A 22,413-nucleotide genomic window follows, 5' to 3' on the forward strand; every position below is an offset into this window, starting at 1 on the left:
GAAGGACCTGGGAGTGTAAGATGAGTGGGTTTCCAATGCTGATTTTAAAAATTCTTTCATGGGATGTGGGCATCATTGGCAAGGGGCAGGATTTGTTGCCCAGCTCTAATTACCCTTGAACTGAGTGGTTTGCTCAGCCATTTCAGAGAGTGGTTAAGTGTCAACTACATTGGAGGGGAGAAAAATGATTGTCCTCCACTGAGTAGCCAAGGGACCCAGGAGTCTTGTGTTCAAAAGAAGAATGATACAGGAACATAGAACTTGTGTGGAGGTAGCAGAGCCCATTTCTGTGAATGTTCTGCAGATGCTGAGTAAATTGATTAAGCTCACAATTTCCATCTGCAAGACAATGAAGTAAGTTTGCAAGGACATAATGCTGACCACAGTGAAAAGTGTGGCAACCCAGGAGAGATCTGTGGCTACAAGCCTCCAAGGAAAGAATCTAAAGATAGCTACGCTCTCTGGACTGCAGCTACAACTGCTACCATTGATTCCTTGCAAGAGGTCCTTCACACCACATGATTCAGAGCTGACAAGTCTTAATTGGAACTACTGATTTTGTTTTCTCACTAGCTATTATCCCAGCAGAACCAATGCCCAGCATCAGTTGTTTGTCAGATATGATAACTGTAGGTAGATGTTGCTGTCTCTCAGAATGTTACCTCAGGGGTTTCATTCTTGTTTTCCCCTCTGATGACAGCACAAAAGGGAACCGTATAGGTCACCCTGAAAGTGCAGGTGATTTGTAGCTGGAAAGCAGTCATTCCACAACTTCACCAGGAATTGTATCACCTCAATCCTCAAAGGCTATGGTCGAAAAGACTCATCCACTTACCTCACGACTTCCTGACAGTTGAAGAAGACTGTGTTAGAATAATGGATTAGATTCATGAGTAAGCAAGTTTTACAGACATTGCTCTTCTGAATTAGTCAGTTGTGGACATTTGCAAAGGAATTTTCAGTGGATAATTGTTTATGTAGAAGGCAATTAATGATTTGGCCCTCAATCTCACTACATGCTGGCAATGGCTTCTCATGCCACCTTGTTTCCTTCATGGGTGACCTTTGCATGTGATGGAGACCCTCTGCTTTTTCATCATCTTGTCTGCTGATAGAAGGACTGTATTTCTGTTTTGGATAATTGTGCATCATGCAGAAGCAAACTATAATTCTTGAACTAAAAACAGAAAATGCTGGAAAAACGCAGCAGGTCGGGCAGCGTCTGTAGAGAGAGAAACAGAGCTATCATTTCGAATCTGTATGACTCTTCTTCAGAGCTCCCTTCCTGCCTCCCTCCCTTAATTGGCCAGACAGCGTGAAATCACGGCCACTCCCAGGCCCGCCGACCACGTCCACATGCCGACCTAAAAATCCTGCCCCATATCTCATAAAGGGCACAGTCACCTCATTGGGATGAGGTGGGTCTCCATCAGTGCCTAAAGCAATCAGGAGCAGTTCATTCTGACAACCTCACTCTGCACTGTCATGTTGTCTGTTGAAAAATAAATCTTAATGATCATTGAAATAATTCTTGATCACCAAATATGAAACTCCCTTTTCAAAACCTCAGTGGTGTGTGCACTGAAACAGTTACACTTTTAATAAACCTTGGGCTGGTGTATCATCTGGTTCAGCCATTGATTGATGAGCTGAATCTTCAGGTCTCTATCTGGCTGGTAACTGTGTAAATACTTCGTTCTCTTTGCTTTAATTCTGATATTTGATGACACTTCTCCTCCGCCCAACTCAGTGTTCTTTTGAAAATGCTGCAGTGATAGTTCACTGCAGTGACAATGTGTTTTCCTTCCTTGGCAGCAGCAGATTTCCTCTTGATGCTGGAGGCCTCACCAGCATCGACTGGGACCATTTGTCTTTTCCACGTGGAGAAGGAAAATCCTGCTCTTCATGACCAAAATCAATGGCATCCGTTCTACAGCTATTATACTCCTAACTCCTCTCAGTGCTGTTGTCTGATTCCATAGTCTTTACACCATCTTCCCTTTCTCTTCTTATCACAACATTTCCCACTCATGACATCCATCACTGCTCTTTTCATCCTCCCTCATTCCTGCTGCTAATCACCCCTTCATTCTTCTCAGTCCATAGCTATCAACAGCACGCACTTGCATCTATCCTTTGGCCTGATCCTTACAGCTTTCAAAAGTATAGCCATTTGTCTCCTCTGTTCAACACCCCATTTTCTCCAACCACTAGTTCACAGTAACTTTAGCCTTCCCACTGTTCAGCCTGATCATCCATGACAAAGTCAGCAAGTATTCTGGCAAATTCAGGTTGGCTGACTGTGGAATTACAAATAACATAAATCCCACTGTTCATAGATCTTGACCTGTTCAAATTATGTTTCTTAACTAGAAATATCCAAAAGCATCATCAGGCCTCTGAAAATTCAGGCTGAATTAATCCATATTGTATTCGATCCTTCATTTGCAGGATTTAAAATTGAAAACAATTTTCTGTTGAGCACATTCATTCAGGAATACAGATAAATTTAAGTTAACAATCTTTACACTCGCTCCATTCACTACATCCATTGCCAGTGTAGCTTTAGTGATATGTGGCCTGACTTCAGGCTTGCCAAAATTGCTGCATTATATTGCTTCCTTTTTCTGGCTGGCATGCAGCTTTAAATTGATACCAATTTTGTTCCAGCTTTCAATCTAAAGTTAAACACCCAATTTTATTAGCAGCTTGTAATGCTGGGCAGAATTTTCCCATTGGCGTCCTGGGGGCGGGCCCCACACGTCCGTGTGTAAAATGACACATGGTGACATCGGGCGAGTGTTCCGATGTCACTGCGCGACATCGCAATATTTCATTGGGCGGACGCACGATGATATCTGATGCGCGCCCGCCATTAATTAACGGGGCACTTAAGGACCTTGACTCACCAATTGACGCCGATTTTTCCGTGCCTGTGATTGGGCCTGAGATCTCCGCTAACTGTGTGGGCGGACACCACATGCCAATGGCTCTGAAGATCTTAACTTCTATGCCTCTGGCTCCTTCCAGTGCTTGGTGGTTGATCTTACAGTGTCTCCCAATCAGCTGTCCACACTTGTGTCAAGCAGGTTACAGATGCTCTGTTCAGGCGTGCATTGACCTTCATCCACTTCCGCTGGGACCAGGCAAGCCAGACACAGTGAGCCAGAGGCTTCACGGCCTTTGCTGGCTTCCCCCGCATCCAAGGTGCAATAGACTGTACACATGTGGCCATCAAGGCGCCAGCAGGTGAGCCTGGTGCCTTCGTCAACAGGAAGGGCTTCCGCTCCATGAACGTGCAGATAGTGTGTGATCACAGGATGCTGATTTTACAAGTCCGTGCAAGGTACCCAGGCAGCTCCCACGACACCTACATCCTCAGATACTCCCAGGTGCCGGGGCTCTTCAGTGCTCCAGCCCGGCTGGATGGATGGCTGCTGGGCGACAAGGACTATCCCCTCAGAAGGTGGCTCATGACACCTCTCTGCCATCCAAGAACAGAAGCTGAGCTGTGGTACAATAGGAGCCACGCCTCCACAAGGGCTGCAGTGGAGGGAACCATCGGTCTTCTCAAGCTGCGCTTCCGATGTCTGGACCTCTCAGGGGGTGGACTCCAGTAACCCCCAGATCGTGTCTTGGTGATAGTAGTTGCATGCTGCGCTCTCCACAATCTTGCGCTGGAAAGACGTTGACACAGTGGCTGCGCCTGCACACGATGAGTCCAGCAGTGAGTCCGAGGATGGGCATGCACAGGGAATTGCTGAGGGGGTAGATGCTGACCCGGGCATACTACAGGGAGGCAGGAACAACCGGGAGGCTTTAATCCAATGAACCTTCAGCTAGCACACCACAGATGGACCACCAGGACAAGGCTCGATACTCGATACCTAAGTGCAAAATCTGCCTGGTTAGGAACAATAACTAAGGGCCTTGTTAATAAAGCTAAATGTCTCACAAAGCACTCCTAATATTTTTGGAAAACATACACAGGCAGAAGAAAAGAGGCACCCTCAGCCACGGTCACATATCTGAATTTAATATCACAAGCAAAGAAACTTAAGCAAAAAAAAAGACAATGGTATTCCAGTTCAAAGCAAATCATAAAGACCTTGTCTCGGGCCAACACAAAAGCACAAGTGTTAAACCCGTGACGTGCCTAAGATGCCTTATGTTTACGTATCCGGGTGCTCGCTTTGGTGCTGCCTCATCGCTGGGAGTGGCATCTGAGACAGCCTGCTGACCCTGCTGTCTTGTTGGCCTCGATGATCTTGGCAGTCGTCCTCTGGCCCATGGAGCCTGTGCTGGCCCAGCCTGGGAGGGATCTGCCAGTTCCATAGCTGGTATCTCCCCAGTCGTCGCAGCCTCACCAGATGCTGCGGTCATTGAGAGAGGGGCGGAGAAGCTGCCACCCTCATCCGGAGCGCCCTGGGAGGTGCCCACAGAGACAACAGGCAGCTGCTGTGTGGACGTGAGGTCGCTTTGGTGGATGGATTGGCACCGAGCTGGGAAACTTGGTGCCCAGACCATCTCCCACACTGGCACTGACCAGCTGAGGTTAATGCCGATGTGAGGGCTTGCTGGTCAGAGCACTTCCCCAGGAAGCCCTGATGGGTCTCCTGGAGGAGCCTCTCCACGAGAGTTGCCACTCTCTCCATGGAGGATGCATGGCGCTCGGACATGTGGCTCATTGCTTCGGTGATCGTCTGCGTAGACTCCTCCACCATGGAGACCAAGCCAAGCTTGGCCTTATGTGTCTTCTCCAGATGCTTCCGCACACCCGGCCACATTTCCTGCACCTGCTGCATCGCGGACAACTCCCGAAGCTCATCATCAGGCACCGACCGAGCATGTGCCTGGTCCCCTGCAGTCCTCCGACTGCTGGCACCATGGGAACTCTCCGTCTCTGCCAGCTCCTCCAGCGACTTTGAAGTGCCCTCACCATTGTGCCCTGGGACACTAGTCGATGTTCTAATTCCCACCGGGGTGCTAGTATCTGTGCTGGTGCCTGCCTGGCAGAGATGGTGTGACGCTTGTGGGACTTCAGGGCCCTCAGGAGTGAGAGGGGGCCTCTGCTGCTCCTCCTCCCAGCCATACTCTGATGATGCTGAAAGGAAGAACAAGGACAGTGGATCAGATAACGTGGATACAGTGACAAAGAGCATCCCTGCTCTACACACCTCCCCACCTGCCCCCTTGGCCACATGCTGCCTACATCACATTAGGCACCACATGGTATATCCTTTCATAGCAAGGAGGCACAAGCATGTGGAGCGGTGAGGACAGCAGATCGATCGGTGCCAATGCCACCTTGAAGCTCCCCTCCCAGCCTGTCATCACCCTGACTTAGACATGTCCTGCAGTTCTAGCACTGCGCCTAGGTGCAGCTCCTCCAGGTTGCCGCCAAAACAGTCATGTGGGTTCAATGTACCATATGCTGCGGGTGCAGAATCTATCTCTTCACCACCCTCTCAGGCTGACCTCGGCATGGGCAATATCTGCTGGCCCACCCAGCAAAGGACACATGCCGTCAATGACTCAATGACGTCACTACACTCAGATTTGGGAAGCGGGCGGACACCAGAGGGGAAAGTCGGCCTGCTGGGTTAAGTGACCAATGCCAACATTGTCGTCACCCTTCCAGAGCACAACAAGTTGTTGAAGTGCTTGCGACACTGGATCCAGGTGCACTGCACCACGTTGCGGGAGCTCACCACCTCCTTCCAGGCACATTTTGTCATGTAGAGGGGGGCATCCTTCTCCCATCATGGGGAACCAGCACCTCCCGCCGTGCTGCCATCTCCTCGAGGAGGGCAGCAAGGCAGTCCTCGGAAAAAAAGAGGGGCACACTGCACCCCCCCACCCCGCCAAGCCCTACCCTCCAGCCTGGTCTGCCCCAATGGCCTACCCTCTGGACTTGAGTCACCTCCACTGCCTCTCTGCAGATCCCTTTGCCCAGCCATTGCGAGTAGCCTTTCCAAAGCTGCCAGGCACTCCTTTATGCAGGTCCAATGGTGACCCAGCAGGCTGAGCGCGCCCGCCACCGCCCGCCCGCCCCTGCCATGCGCGGGAGTTGTGTTGTACGCTGGGCGGGTCTTAATTGTAAAATGGCAGTGTGGACCTGGCCACGCCTGCTCCCGCTTTTCACCCCCCCCACCCAGAACATTCTGCCCGTTATCGCATGGAGCCAAAACCAGTCTTCATTGCATTCACTAAGGAGACTGAAATCAAAAATTAGATTTGATGGTTCTCCATTGTACATGGTTATCCATGCTAGCAATTACGGCTTTCCCATCTCTAACTCACTTCAAAAGGGATTGGGGCAGCTGTAGGTAAGATCACTAAATAGCTGCAGCTCAGAGTGAGAGAACTCCAGGGTCATATTTACCCAGTAGTTCCAATTTCTAAACCACCGCTTATTTGTGGATTTTGTGAAAGGCTGCCTCCTTGTCTGCAGTTGGCTTTCCTTAATTATTCTCCAGGGGTGGATTTATAATCCCTAACCAGCATCATTTGTTATCTTTCCCAAGAAAGAAATAAAGTTCTTGAAATTGAGCTGTGAGCAATTCTGATTTTGCATGATACTCTCCATGCAATCTCTTGGTCTTATTTTGGATTGGTTAATGATAGTGCCCAAGTTACTTTGCTGTCCTCACTTCCTGTGGCACTGCAATTGCTACCGTATCCCTGCTCCTGCAGGAATGAGAGTGAGGAATGCAGTCGCAGCAATGAAGGGAAGAGTGAGGGCGAGTGAAGTCAAACTTTAAAGCAGCATCCCTCTGCACCTCCATTATATTTTCAACTCTGAGTTACATGAAGTTACTGTTATCCATTTTGAACCCTGCAAAGGGAAGACTCAACCGCAATATAGATGAATTCATCCTGAATTTACAGAGGCATGATGATGCTTTTGGATATTTCTAATTAAGAAACATAATTTGAACAGGTCAGGATCCATGTACACTGGGATTTACATTATTCATACTTCTATTGTCTACCATCTTCATTATCTGCTAGGGTTTTCATAGCAACAAAGTCTTGTGCTGGATAACATGATTTTGTTTCCAGCTATATTTAATATTATTTTCTTAGTGAATGAAAGAACATTTTATTTAGCATTGCTCTTGTCTTCAGGCCTGTGCCATTCACATTTTGTACACACAGGTAGAAATTTGGGTAGCCAGTGTCCATTGATTTGCAGGGCCCATAATAGTTGTTCCACCGAAATAACTTATTTTAAGTAACTTTAAGAAATAATAGGCTATCTCTTGTATTGCACACGAAAGTCAAGATCAAGTATGATCTACAGATGAAGGGCTTAGGTTAGGCGAACTGGGGCTAGGGTACGTATTTAATTCCCATCTAGAGCTCATAAATTTTAACCTTACTTTTATATAATATTCTGATTTTATACTATTTCCAATTAAATTGCAACATTATGAATTTCTCTGTACAACAGGCTGAGGATCTCAGAGGCCTGAATTTTGAACTCGGCGGATGGGCACAATCGGCAGGCCCGGGAGTGGCTGGGAAATGGAACACTGACTGCGATTAGCTCCCGACCATGATTTCATGCTGGATGGCCAATTAACAGCCAGCCAGTGTGAAGCGCGCGCTGATAAGATCAGCGCTGCCTAGGTTGGAGGAGGGCAAGCCCTGAAGTCAGCGCGGGCGTGGGGGAGCGTAGAATGAAAGCTCCCTGAAGGCAGAGAGCTGCCTCAGGGCGCTGAAGAATTTCAATACAAAAAAATAATGATTTTAAAAACCGCGAAAAAATGCCCACGCATCAGAAACCGTCACCTCAACATACACAAAAGCATGAAAATTCTGTCCAAACATTTTTTTTTTAAATTTAATGACGGAACCCTCATCCCATCCTTGGATGAGGTTTCCTGAACAATGCAAAGGCTGCCTTGCCGATTTGCCCGCCCGCCAACCATAAGGTTGGGACAGGCAGTGAAAATTCCCAGTTAATTGAGCTGTTAATGGGCTTAATAACCCTCTTAATTGTCTGTAGGCTCGCTTCCGAGCCTGCTGACTGAAATATCGCACGAGTGCGCAATGACATTGGGATGCTCGCCTGACATCATCGCGCGCTATTTTATGCTGGAGCGTGCCGGTTGCGCGCCCACATGCCGAGTGAAAAATTCTGCCCAATGATGCCAAACTGAAGTGCTCCAGCGCTACCAGTGGCAGGATGGTGTAATTACAGTGTGACAAGTTATGAATGTAAACAACAAATGAATGTAAATTAGAATTTACAATGGGAAAGGAGACACAGGTGTGTGGTATAAATGTTACAACGGGACGTTAAGTTTTACATGCAGATGAGGTATTTTTACAATATATATCTGTATGGTTTGAGATGTTTTGACTAAAACTTGTTGATAGCAGTTTGATACAACTGCGTCACCATTTGGGAGAGTAGTCAAGAGCCTTTGGCACTGCTGTGGGCCTGGTATCACATAAAGGTTACATTGGATAGGAAGTGTAGATACCCTTCATGAGAGAACATTAGTGAACCAGATGGGTTTTTACAACAATCTGTAGTTTTGTGGCCACCAATACTGAGACTAGCATTTTATTCCAGGTTTATTAATTAATTGAATTTAAATGTCACCAGTTGCCTGGAACTCCCTTCCTAGCAGCACTGTGGGTGTACCTACATCACATGGATTGTAGCCGTTCAAGAAAGCAGCTCACCACCCTGAAAGCAGTAAGGGATGGGGGAAAATGTAATCTCAATCATTTGTCAGTGTCCGTTTGTTTGCAGGGCTAGCTTATGGCCCGTAGTAGTCATTCCACTGTAAAAATTTATTTTTAGATATATTTAATACCTATTAATCCATCTCCTGTGGTATTGCACACAGGCTATCATGTTTGTAATAGCCACAAGTACAGGTTTTAATTGATCCAGGAGCTGAAATATATTCACTGTGATTTGGCATCCATAAACAAGAAATCCACAGCAAAGTGTGAAGTGATGGTGGCACGTGTGATATTTTACAGTGCAGTAAAGATGGAGGCTTAGCATTTATTCTCATGTTCTGTGGCACTGTCACTGTGCTAAATGGGATAGATTTTGAACAGATCTAGCAACTCAAGACTCATGAGTTGTACTGAAATACTGTGGGCCATCATCATCAGCAGAACTGAACTCAGCTACAATCTGTAACCTCATGGCTCGGCATATCCCCCACTCTACCATTACCACCAAGCCAGGGGATCAAACCTGGTTCAATGAAGAATGCAGGAGAGCACACCAGGAGCAGCACCAGGCATACTTCAAAATGAGGCGTCAACCTGGTGAAGCTACGACACAGGACTAGTTGTGTGCCACACAGCACAAGCAGCAAGCAATAGACAGAGCTAAGCAATTTCACAACCAACGGATCAGATCTAAGCTCTGCAGCCCCGCCACACCCAGTCGTGAATGATGGTGGACAATTAAACAACTCACTGGAGGAGGAGACTCCACAAATATCCCCATCCTCAGTGACGGAGGAGGCCAGCACATCAGTGCAAAAGATAAGGCAGAAGCATTTGCAACAATCTTCAGCCAGAAGTGCCGAGTGGATGATCCATCTCGGCCTCCTCTGGAGGTCCCCATATCACCGATGCAATCTTTAGCCAATTCAGTTCACTCCATGTGATATCAAGAAATGGCTGAGGGCATTGAATCCTGCAAAGGCTATTGGCTCTGACAATATTCCAACTGTAGTACTGAAGACTTGTGCTCCAGAACTTGCTGCGACCCTAGCCAAGCAACAACAGCTACAACACTGGCGTCTACCTGGTAATGTGGAAAATTACCCAGGTATGTCCTGTTCACAAAAAGCAGGACAAATCCAACCCAGCCAATTACTGCCCCATCAGCCAACTCTCCATCATCAGTAAAATAATGGAAGGAGTCATCAACAGTGCTATCAAGCGGTATTTGTTTAGCAATAACCTGCTCATTGACCCTCAGTTTGGTTCCCCCAGGGCCACTCAGCTCCTGACCTCATTAGAACCTTGGAGCTGAACTCCTGAGGTGAGGTGGGAGTGACTGCCCTTGACATCAATGCAGCATTTGACCAAGTGTGGCACCAAGAAGCCCTAGCAACACTGGAATCAATGGGAATCAGGGGGAAAACTCTCAGCTGGTTGGACTCATACCTAGCACAAAAGAAGATGGTTGTGGCTGTTGGAGGTCAATCATCTCAACTCCAGGACATCACTGCAGGCGTTCCTCAGGGTAGTGTCCTCGGCCCATTCATCTTCAACTGCTTCATCAATGACCTTCCTTACAGCATAAGGTTCAAAGTGGGGATGTTCGCTCAATGTTCAGCACCATTCATGATTCCTCAGATGTCCATGTTCAAGAAGACCTGGACTCCCTCTCTAACAGCGCTGTGGGTATACCTACACCACCTAGACTGCAATGGTTGAAGAAGGCAGCTCAAGGGAAATTAGGGATGGGCAATAAATGCTGGCCTAGCCAGTAACGTCCACAACCTACGAATGAATAAAAAACCCTCATTGCTATGATTGTGTGAAAACTGGACCAGACATTTTGTTCCAGGGATAGCAGATGGTCTACCAATGCAGAAATTGGAAACATGTGACCTACATTTTCTGCCCTATCCCTGTGACTGTTCGTACTGACGCAGCATATCAGTGACAATTTTCCAGTTTCTAGCTGAAAACTTCACGAGACCAAAGATTGAGTGGTTTCATGTAAACGAATGGAATTTGCTCCCCATGAATTTGCCCATCTCAGGCTGTAGTTTTGGATTATTTTGATTTCAGTTTCCAAAATACCATGAACTGACTGAGTTCCTTTAATTGGGCAGTTTTGTTAAAGGAGGTTGCTAATCTTTTTGTGGGTATTTAACAAGTGGAGTTTACTTTCCCCTCACCCCTTTTGCTCTCCTGTCTATGGATCCTTTCATCAAAGTGGGGATGATCATCTGTGCCAAACTATTGCTGCCAGAGGTTTGGGTGATATTTGTCATGAATATGGTATACATGAATTACTTGTGACTTCTTTACAGTACTGTCATGTTTTTACTACACAAATTCCATCATTCCATTGCTATTTTTGAACACAGTTGTTAAGCAACACACACAACTTGCAAGGATCCCCCTTGAACCATTCTGTAGCTGAAGAATATCCATGTTTATGCCATGATTAATTATGTCAAATCTTCAGTGCCTCTTCAGTGTTAGGTTCAAATGAAACAACCTGAGGAAAGCTGCACACGTGGTACTATTTAGCCACACAGAATAAAAAATATTTTGAACAGATTCCCTTTAAAATAGATTGTTAGAACATGAATTATAAATCAGATGTAAAATAGATTTGAGATTTTGGATAAATTTTGACACAGTATGTCCAACATTGAGCGGCTCTTTTCCAGAACTCTGAATATGTTAGCATTGAATCCCTTTCCCAAAATTGAAGCCTGATTACACCCTTTCTGTCGGTTACTGTTGAGCCCAGGAAAATAACTGGATACAAACATTAAGCAGTGGTTCACCTGACCCTTGTGAATCCAGAAAGAAGTCACTAACAGGAACTGTTTGTTTTGCTTTATAGATTTTCTTGCCAGTTATCCTTTGTACAGCCTTGAATCTCCCTGTGTTATGTAACCATTTCCAGTAAAGAGGGTATAAAATCTACTCCTGGCTTCTGTCAATGCTACACACAGCTGACTGTGCAAGATAAGCTTGAATTGCATGGGCTGACAAGTTGTTTAATTTTTGCCCTCTTGTATGTGCTTGTCAACAGTAATGGAAATGTAACGACTCTAAGCATAACATGCACACTCCTAGCATAAACAGACTCTCACCCTAACGACAATGTGTCTGAGCATTCTCACGCTAAAGACTATTGTTGTCTAAGTGGTTCTGCAGTGCTCTTGAATCACTGGCTGTTGTCTATTTGGAAAATTTATGAGGAGAAAATTGCTTAGAATGTAGGTTACTGGTGGAAGCTTAACAATATTTATTTCACCGCAGATCATTATAAATCTCTGACTGTTTCATTGATGGCAAATAAAAGATGTTGCATTAACTGCACTTTCACCTCGATTTTCTTTTCACAGCATGCAGCTGGGCTGGAACAGAAGCAGAATGAAACGGAAAATAAAAAAGTACATGGAGAGGTGATAAAATATGGCAGTGTGGTACAGGTATGTGCCTACTCTACAACAAATTGCATTTATATAGCACTTTTAACATGCGAAAGCATCCCCAAACATAAGGAACATAAATGAATGCTAAGCAAAACAGAGATATTAAGAATGACAAAGAGGTGGTTTTTAAGGAGGGCCAAAGGAAGAGTGGAAGGTGGTGAGGTTGAGGGTTTGGACAGGGAACGACTGAGCGTGGGCCATAGGTCACAAGCAGTAATGGTAGGGAGAGAGGGGAAATGCACAAGGTAGAGTCCCAAGGCCAGGGTGGGGGTGGATGTTTAGCTACCTTTGGAGGAGCTTCCAGAGATAGGGTAGTTCACAGCCATGGAGGAATTCAAACACCAATATAAAAATTTTACATTTGAGGTTTGTGGGTCTGAAAGACAAAGCCAGTGTTCGAGGACAGGAGTGATGGGCTAGCAGAATTTTTTAAGGAAATGCATCTGGCAGTCGTGATTTTTAGGTGAGATTAAATTTATGGAGGATAATGGATGGGAGACTAGTCAGGAAAGAACTGGAATTGTTGAGTTTGGAAGTGACAAAGGCAAGATTGAGGCCTGAATTTTCTCTCCTGGGTCTGGAGCACAGGCTCCGTAAATCAGCACCAGGAAAAACTGCCCTGGAACCTCTGGTTTTCGTTCTGGGGGTCGGGGTGTGGGGTGGGGGTTGGTGCTGATTGGGGTGGTGATGGGGTGAAATGGGAGTCATGGCAGGCATCCCTGGAAACAGTGTGGAGGAGGCAGCATAGGGACTGCTGGGTACGGAGGTGAGATGGATGAAAAGGCTCGCCTTGGTGCTCCAGCACTTTTAGCCGGCTGTATAAAAAGAATGAACAAAAAAGAGCCCTCCAGCACTCGTCCCTCACAATCCCTTGCCCGCCCCACCACCTCATACACCCTGCCACATTCATGCCAACCCATGCCATCTCATGCACCCTCAGCCCTCATACCCTCTATGCCCAGTTATGCCCCTCCACACACACCCTATGGCCCCTTATACTGCCCATGCCAACCTATGCACCTCTACGCACCATTCCCATGGCCCCTCATATCCTCCATGCCACCTATGCCCCCATCTATCCCCATGACCCTTCATAGCTCCATGCCAATTTAGTGCTAACTCATGCCTACCAACGGCTCCACCCTTTCAGCCTCCCTGCCCTCACCCAATATCCACCATGCACAGGCATCAGGACCCATGTTGATACATTTCTGTTGGTGAATTCAATATTTGTAAAAAAAAATCATTAATAAAAACCCACTCACTACATTTAACTTCCTTGAAATACTTAATCCCTTATAACAACAGCATTTGTATTCATAACCCCACTTCAAAGAATTTATAAGCACTTGGAGCTGCCAACCAAACCATGGGCTGATAATGATAGATTGTGAAATCAGTCATGTGGAACAAATCCTATAAATGCGAGCCCTCAATCTTATATCAGCAGATGGACTGAAATAATAAGCTGTGAATTTTTTTGAACTGCAGAAGGTTTTTTTTCAAAAATTAAAAGGTCAGGTGATTAAATCCTTTGACAGCTTGACAGTTCTCTTGACAGTTCCAATGAGTTTGTTCACTTTTTACGTATATTCATGTCTACTTAATCCCAACAGTCATCTTACTTCTTCAAAAGGGCACCTTTCCTCTCCCAAAGAGCACCTTACACCTCCTAAAGGTATCCCATGTACAAAAGGGAACCCTACCTCTGCAAAAGAGTACCCTACTTCTCCAAATAACTTGCTAACTTTAGACTTTCTCCTACAATGTATAAAGTGCAGAATCGTGTTTTGGACATCCCATTAGCCAAAATCAGATTGGCCTGAAGGCAGATGTACTTTACCATGGGCAGTTGCTTCCATAGAGCGCAGATATGTAAAGGGCATCCCGCCCCCATTCCCACTGATGCCCCCCACCCCCTCACTAAAAATGGTGGGTGCCGAGTTCAGGGGTGGGATTTCCAGATCCAGACCTCAGCAGCCATTTTCACAAAGACAGAGAGCCTCCCCATCTGTGTGAAAATTTAGACCCGAGTGTTTCAGCAGCAGGTGAGCTGAGGCAGGAGCAGAGGCATGTGTAGTAAGTAACCTGTAGCCCCACAACCCTCCAAGATGGCTGAGCTCCTCTAATTTTTAGTCTCTTAAGCATCCCCAATTTTAATTGCTGCACTATTGGTGATGTTCTCTAAGATACCTGAACCCTAAACCTTGGAATTCCCTCTGTCAACCTCTTTATCTCTCTTTCTTCCTTTAAGATACTCATTAAAACCTATCTGTTTGATGAAACTTTTGGCTACCTGCCCTAATTTCATCTTATGTGGCTTGGTGTTAAATTTCGCTTTATAATCTTCCTGTGAAGAACATTGGGGCGTTTTAAGTACATTAAAGGTGCTGTATAAATGTCTGTGCATATGTATGCAGCAATTGTCTCCCTAAGTGTGTGCTTTCGATATGGGTGTGTTATACAAAAACATGTTTTTAATATTTTGACTCCATTAAGTATTTGTGAATGTTTCTAATGACTGAGAATTACAATGTATGATCTCGCCACAAAATTCACTTGCAGGTCATGGATGTTATGAGGAGTGTATATTAATCCAGAATACATAACCCATTACCTGCCACAAGAACCTGCTCTTCCAGTTGACCATGTGTTCTGGTAGCTATACTTTCCCAAAATTATCAGAGCAATCAGCAGATGAGATCAAGTTCAGCAAAGCATTTTTTGGGCCTTTATTTGCAGCAAAGAGCTCTCAACATCACAATAGTGAAAAATACCTTTCTCAATGTAAAAAGTACTTGGTAATAGGGTAATAGGGAATAACGCAAGCACAACTAACCTAAGAAAATCACTTCAAGTTAATAAATGCATTCTCATCTTTGTAAAAATCCTCACACTGGTGGTGTTCTTTTTTTACACTTGTAATAAGTTTTGTGACAAATGTTTTGCCTGAACCTAGCTGGAGGGCTCCAAATTTATTGTAGTGAAACCACAGATATAAGGAACTACTTTGTTGGTCTGTGCAAGTGTGTAAGTTTTACAGTTTGACTGTAGTTCCCTTCATTAAAGTCATCATATTCATAGGCCAGGATTTTCCGGTGGTCAGGCTGGTGGGCCCGGGAGCAGCCGGGACGGGGGTGGGAGGAGTGTGAGCATGGAAATGTGTGCATGTGCAGGGCTGCGCGCAGTGAAAGCTCCCTGAGGCTCAGAGCTGCCGCAGGGAGCTGAAGAATTTTGAAGATAAAAGATAAAGAATTCAAAAATGTTAATGACGTGCCCCCTCATGTGACTCTGTCCCATGAGCAGGGACGTGTTAGAAATTAGTTTGAAAAGTTTTAATTTTATTTTTAATCACTGATCGACACCATCCCGCCCTTGGATGAGGTTTTGCAAAAGATTCAAAGGCCGCTTGGCCTTTTCACCTGCCCGCCAACTGTAAGGTTGGATGGGCAGCGAAAAATTTCTTTCAATTAGACCTTTAATATCCTTAATAGGCCTGTTAATTGTCAGCGGATGCGCTGCTGACTCCTGTGCGAGCCCACCAACCAAAATATCACGTGTCATTTTACACTTGTTTGGATTGGCCGTGCGTCCGCCCAACAAGTGCAATATTCTGATAATAAAGATGCTAACTATCTGAATGAATCTAGGAATAACTCAGACAGCCGAACAGTGTGGGTGGAGGAGCAAATGATTGTAGTTCTTAAATTCATTTTACACGCGAGAGTGACCTTGTACGTTTAACAAGTTATTTCCTTAAAACATGTAAATGAAAGCAGCAGCTTCTGAGATGAAGCACCAGCAGATATTTTTGATTCACTGACTTTGGAGGAAAACATTTGCATTGGCAAAATGTCAGATTTAAACCACAATGGTCTATTTATAATTGCAGTTTAGTAGGTTGTGCCCTGTCAGTAGATGAGGTCATGTTACTTGTGCAGAAGACTTGTACTGAAACTATTGATGGGAAGTGACAGAGCTACTGCAAAGTTACAAATTTTTATGAAGCTTACTTGTTCATTTAAGTGACTGAAAACAAACAAGCTGCCTCTCTAAGGCTTATCAGTGAAGAGTGACATAGGCTACTTTTAGTGACTAATTAGGGTAAAGCATTCAGAGCTGTCATTTTCATGCAATCTATTTGTACAGGCTGATGGTCTGCAGTGTAACTCTTTCGAGTACAAACCCGTTTCCATCTGTTTCAGATGAAGTTACATTGTTTCATAGTTTGCCATTGTGAGATTTGAACTCTTGATCTTAGGGTTACAAACCCAGTACCATAACCACTTGGCTATTTAGGCCAAGCATTGTACAGGCTGATGATGCCTTTCAATCTCAGTGTACTCTCTTAAAAAGCATAATATCCAAGTCTGCAGAACTTAAGAAGAAGTGTTTGGCTTAACAAGCTAATGATAACAAAGTATGTAGTCATATGCTTCAGCTTATTTTCTGTTCCCTTCTCTTTTTATCTCTCTTTCTTCTCATGTATCTTGATTGTTCCAACTCTTAATAGGGTGGGAAGTACATTGCCCAAGTGAGCATTTATCATCAGAGTCTAGACAAAGGGCAGTTTTTTTTATGAACTCATGCATATGAGTGCTGCAAATATGGAGGACCCTGGAGGAGCATTCTAGCTGGGGTCAGTACTGAATACCAAATTTCCAGACAGCATTCCCATATTTTTGATTCTTCCTCGAACACATGTACTTGTGTTCCCATCAGAAGCCACAAAGTATTTTCCATCAAGTATTTTCTGGAGCCATACCTGTTGTCTACCTCCACGTCATTCCCAACCCCACGTACCAAATATCCTCCGACAGTTGCTATGTGGCTGAATCTCAGGTGCTAGTATCCAGCCAATTTAGTCTATTCTTACTTGTAAAATGAGCTTGGTAATTACATCAACTTGCTTCTGCACCCGCCTCGTTAGAGGGACTGAGTTAGTTCTATATTTATTTAGCATCTTTATGAATGTGAGGACTTTAATGAAGGCAACCACAGTCCAATTATAATTCTTGTACACTTCCGTGGACCAGCAGAGTAGTTCCTTATATCAGTAGTTTCACTGCAATGGATTTGGAGGTTCTCCAGCTAGGCTCAGGCAAAACATTTGTCATAAAGTCTGTTGCAGGTATTCATATAGAATGGCATTAGTATGAGGATTTTCACAAAGATGGGAATGTATTTATTATCTTGAAATAATTTTCTTCGGTTAGTTGTGATTGCATTATTCCCTTTCTGGGGTAACCAAGTACTTTTTACATTAAAATGTTTTTTTTTCACTGTGTTGTTGAGAACTCATTGCAGTTAAGCAAAGATCCTGCAAATGCTTCACTGAACTTGATCTCACCTGCTGATTGCTCTGATATTTTTGGAAAAGAAAAGATACCGGAATACATGGTCAACTGGAAGAGCAAGCTCTTATGGCAGATAATGGGTCATTTATTCTGGATTAATATGCATCCCTCAAACTCCCATGACCTTCAAATGTATTTTTGTGGTGAGGTCATGAATAGCAGTTCGCAGTAATAGGAACTAATCACAAATACTAATGAAGTCAAAATCCAACCTGCCCTGTAAGCATGTTCTCAGTCTTCAGTAAATGATGGAAGGTGTAGTTGATGTGGCACTTAATGCATAACAAACAGCTCATTGATACTCAGTTTGTGTTCCACTAGGAGCACTCAGCTCCAGACCTCATGACATTCCTACAGAGTTACAACAAAAGAGCTGAATTCCAGAGTTGAGGTGAGAATGCCCTTGACATAAAGCATTTGACTAAGTGAGGCATCAAGGAAACTAGTAAAACTTGTGAAATGGAAAAATTCTCTACTGGCTGGAGTCATACCTAGCACAAAGGACGATGGTTGCTGGAGGCCAATCATTTCAGCTCCAGGACATCACTGCAGGAGTTCCTCAGAGCAGTGCTCAGGCCCGCCCATCTTTATCTGCTTCATCAATAACTTTTCTTCCATCACCAGGTCAGAACCAGGGATGTTCACTGATAATTGCAGTGTTCATTTCCATTCATATCTCCTCTGATAACGAAGCAGTTTGTGCCTGCATGCAACAAGACTTGGACAGCATTCAAGCTTTAGCTGATAAGTGGCAAGTAACATTAAGGCCATACAAGTGCCACGCAATGTCTGCCTCCAATAAGAGAGAGTCTAACCACCTCCCCTTGACATTAAGTAGCATTATTGTCAACAAATTGCCCACCAGCAACATTCTGGAGGGTCAATATTGACCAGAAAGTAGGTCGGAGGCTAGATATTCTGTGATAAGTGAATTGCCTCCTTACTCCCTAGAGCTTTCCACCACCTACAAGCCAAGAATCAGGAGTGCAGTAGAATGATTTCCACATGCCTGAATGAGTGCAACTCCAACAACACTCAACAAGTTCAACACTATCCAGGCAAAGCAGCCATGTGATTGGAACCCCATTCACCACCTTAATCATTCACTCCTCCATCCCAGGCAGACCACTGTAACTCGCCAAGGCTCCTTCGACAGCACATTCCAAATCCATGGCCTCTACCACCTAGAAGGACAATAGCAGCAGGATGCATGGTAACACCACCATCTGCAAGTTCCCCTCCAAGTCATGCACCATTGTGACTTGGAAGCATACAACTGTTCCTTCATGGTCGCTAGGTCAAAATTCTGGAATATCCTGCCTAACAACACTGTGGGTGCACCCACACCAGAGGGACTGCAGTCATTCAGGAAGATGGTTCACCACCTTTTGTAGCGCTTTGAAGGATGGGAAATGATGTCAGTGATGCATATGTCACATGAACAAATAAAAAAAGCCCCATGACCTTCACCGCTAAGTAGGCCAAGAGTTATCGAATCATGGGAATATCATCAACTACACACTCTCCTCCAAGGCACACATCATCTTCACTTGGACACTGGTTTAAATTTATAAAATTGCTATCTAAAACCATTGTAGGGGTATGAGCAGCAATGGGATGGCAGCAGTTCAAGGAGATGGCTACCTTCTCAGGGCAGCTAGGGATGAGAATAAAAAATATGGCTTTGTCAGTGTCCCCTGCCCAAATCCTGAGAACAGATCAAGTTACATGTGCCTCGGAGGATTTTGTTAGAGACTGGTGATGGTAACAGTGTACTTGGTGCACTAAGCACAGATGAACAGGAGGAGAGAGGGGAGGAAGCATCTTGTTAAAGGGGGATGTTAACATTTTACAGTTGCAAGGTTAGCTTATTTAAATAAGAATTATTTAACTTGCAAGTCAAATATTACTAACCACAATGTCTTGTCTGTTGCAAAATGTACACCTGGCTTTGGCAGTTTGAAGTTACTTATCTCACAGTGATTTTAGTTTTATGGAGCTGAATTTCTTTGTGTCTTCTGCCTCTTTTTATAATGCAGAATATTAAATCCTACTTCAAGGACAGGGGGTGGGGGGTCAGATGCAAGGACAGAAGGGCGGCTCTCAGCGGCACCCCTCTTCCCTCGATCGGGCACTTTGAAACAATGACCCCCCACTCTCCCTGAGTGGCTGCTGGCAACCCAGATAGCATTTGCTAGGTGGTCTTCAGGAGGCACAGGAAACCCATGCGAGTTTGAGGGTATCCCTGAGTCACCACTAAATTCTGGTGGATTCAGGGATAATGACCTTTAAGTGGCTCATTAGTGAGTCTAATTAGCTAAAGGGTGGGTTCCCCATCTCAGCTCATTCCAGCTGCTGACTTAATGGCAATGAGTTTTCCCACTGGGAATGGGAGGTGCAGCCAGTGGAACCTGATGTACAGCATCCCCCATGATCTTGTGGCCTGCCTGCCACCTAGCCCGCTCTGGAAGGCTTCATTAAGTCCAGCCCAATATGTGATCTGAGCGGTTGAGGGTTGTAGAGGAAATCCAGAATTGGGAGGAGAAAGGATGTGTGTTATCAAATACTTTCCATCCCCTTTTGATAATAATTCCATGCACAAGTTGTCTAGGATAATCAGCTGCCATATGAAGCTTATGGTCTCTTTGTGTTGGGTTATGACTGTCAAGGGTTCAGTTTCATTTATGGTTCTTAGCAACTGTAGCTGCCATTGAGAGGAGCCCATGTCATGCAATAGGAAAACTTAGGCTAAATTCTGATATGGCTATCAATCTTAAAACCACTTTCTCTTATGAGCAGATAGCATGAATATATTAGTTGTAATATGTTCTTGTTTAAAAGTTATTTTAGTACTCTTTACAGATCTTTGCAAAGGATTGCCATTCTCTTTTGCATTGCCTTCACCATTCAAATAGCTCAGGTAGCAACATAATCTATTACAGTATCTGCTCATTATTTCACCCTTGACCACTGTTCATTTAATTTTTTAATGCGTTGCAGGAAGTCTGTATCTTGCAGCCTTGAGTGGACAGTTAAATAATGATTTGAATGGCAGAAGTTAAGAAAATCGAGGGATTTAGGCAATAAATAATCATTATTTTATAATTACCAGAAATGAGAGACAAATGCAAATGAATTCAACTGTTTTAATCAAGCTTGACTATCATATCCCCAGAGTTCCTGCCTTTTAGGAGTGCTCAGTTTGTGTAATTGGAACAAAGTTTGGATGGTTATCCTAGATCTTTACCCCTTTATACTGTATTGACATTTCTGCTAGGAGTGAAGCCAGTTCTGTCTCGCTTTTCTATTGCATTGCATATCTACATGAAGAAGGTGCACTTGCTCATCAGGACCTGAGCCTGACATGATGGATGCTATAGAAATGCCAAATGTCTGTTTCAGTCAATCGCAGGGGGAGTGATACATTTGAAACTTTGCCAGCTTTAAGCTTTTAAAAATTTTTGTTTGGTGCAATTTTCTCACTTATAACACAGCAAATTCTGCACTTTTCCACACTCCAGTTGCACTGAAAATGTCATGAACACTTGCAATATACTGGACTAACCCTGGAAGTTGGCATAGGATCAGGAGAACAGGCATGGACTGGGCAGAAATTTGGCCCTGCCCCAACACAAAAACATCTTCTGAGGAATTTATGGATGCAAAACCTCAGGAGAAATATTCTCAAATTTTGACTGGTTCCCATGCACAAGTGCCAAATGAAGCACTTGGCTGCATCTTAATTTGCACAATTAAAATGGATAATAATTATGTAGCTTCTCATTCATTCTTCCTGAAGAGTGACATCCTCTCCTTGAGTAGAAAGTGTCACACATTAGAAATGCAGTACAATTTTGTGAAACTGTAAACTGTTGAAAACTTCCATGTGAATTTTTAAAAAAACAAGTTAACATTGTTCTAAAATGCTTACTTCCAAGTGTTGGGGACATACATTTATGGATCACTTGCCTGTTCACCCACAATGTCTTTTACATCACTTACAATTGCAGTCTTTCTATTAAAGTGAAAATGAGTGGGTATGCTAGAAAGATGCCAGTTTGAAATTGTCTTGGAATAGCATGCCATCATGAGTAGGGATACAATGGGGCTGTGTTCCCTGTGGCTGTCTATTGAGATACTTTGGCAGTGATTATCCACTAACTAGCTCTAGCTTTTTGTGTTATTGTTCAAATTCCATTTGATGTAGGTGCACAATAGTCGTGCCATTGTTTTGCATAAATTGAAATATTCACTCTTTTATTTGAACTGAAAGAGGTGTCATGTTGCAGACCTACCAATTATCTTTTTACCTGTTATTTTACATTGGAGATTGTATAGATTTCTTACTTACCAAAGCCAGAAACTGTACACTATCAGACCATGACAGTCAGGCTAAAGGTAATGGCTGAATTTATTTACAGGCAATATAATTACATAAAAATGTAAAACGAACTATATTTTCATAATGAACTGACATGACTTTCACAAAATTTAAATTGCTCTGGAAAGTATTCAAGATCTTAGAATCATTTCCAGTTCCAGTATTATTTAGCAAAATTACTAATGCTATGTTCCCGAATTCTGCTGAACTTCTTCTCATGAAAACACAAGGAAAACCCCAATCACTAAACAATTCTGTTGACCTTTCAAAGGCAAGCTTTGACACCCAAGATCAAAGGGGTTCTTTCTTAAGTGGCAGACAATCATGATGTTATTCAGTCCTACTATTTGGGTGGATAGAGCATTCACAGTAACTCCTTAAGCTGTCTGTTGATTGTTCCTGACACTTGGCCAAGGCTCTGAATAGTGCATATTGGAATTCAGATTTATTTGAAACTGCTTTAATGATTAGAAATGGTAAAACACATTTACTTATTTGT

The 22,413-nt window shown here is 44.1% G+C and overlaps 1 protein-coding gene across 8 annotated transcripts in view; it reads left to right on the forward strand.

Annotated features, from left to right (window-relative positions):
* Positions 1–22,413, forward strand: part of itpr3 (inositol 1,4,5-trisphosphate receptor, type 3) — a 312,431-nt gene that overhangs the window by 100,777 nt on the left and 189,241 nt on the right. For 7 of the 8 annotated variants that reach the window (XM_041195917.1, XM_041195916.1, XM_041195915.1 and 4 more), the window contains one exon: positions 12,087–12,173. In XM_041195917.1, coding sequence (XP_041051851.1) covers positions 12,087–12,173 — 87 coding nt within the window. Of the gene's footprint in view, positions 1–11,790; positions 11,958–12,086; positions 12,174–22,413 lie in introns of those variants that run through there. The other variant, XM_041195914.1, reaches the window with a different exon arrangement.

Source organism: Carcharodon carcharias, chromosome 9 (genome assembly GCF_017639515.1).
Source record: "Carcharodon carcharias isolate sCarCar2 chromosome 9, sCarCar2.pri, whole genome shotgun sequence".
NCBI classification, from domain to species: domain Eukaryota; kingdom Metazoa; phylum Chordata; class Chondrichthyes; order Lamniformes; family Lamnidae; genus Carcharodon; species Carcharodon carcharias.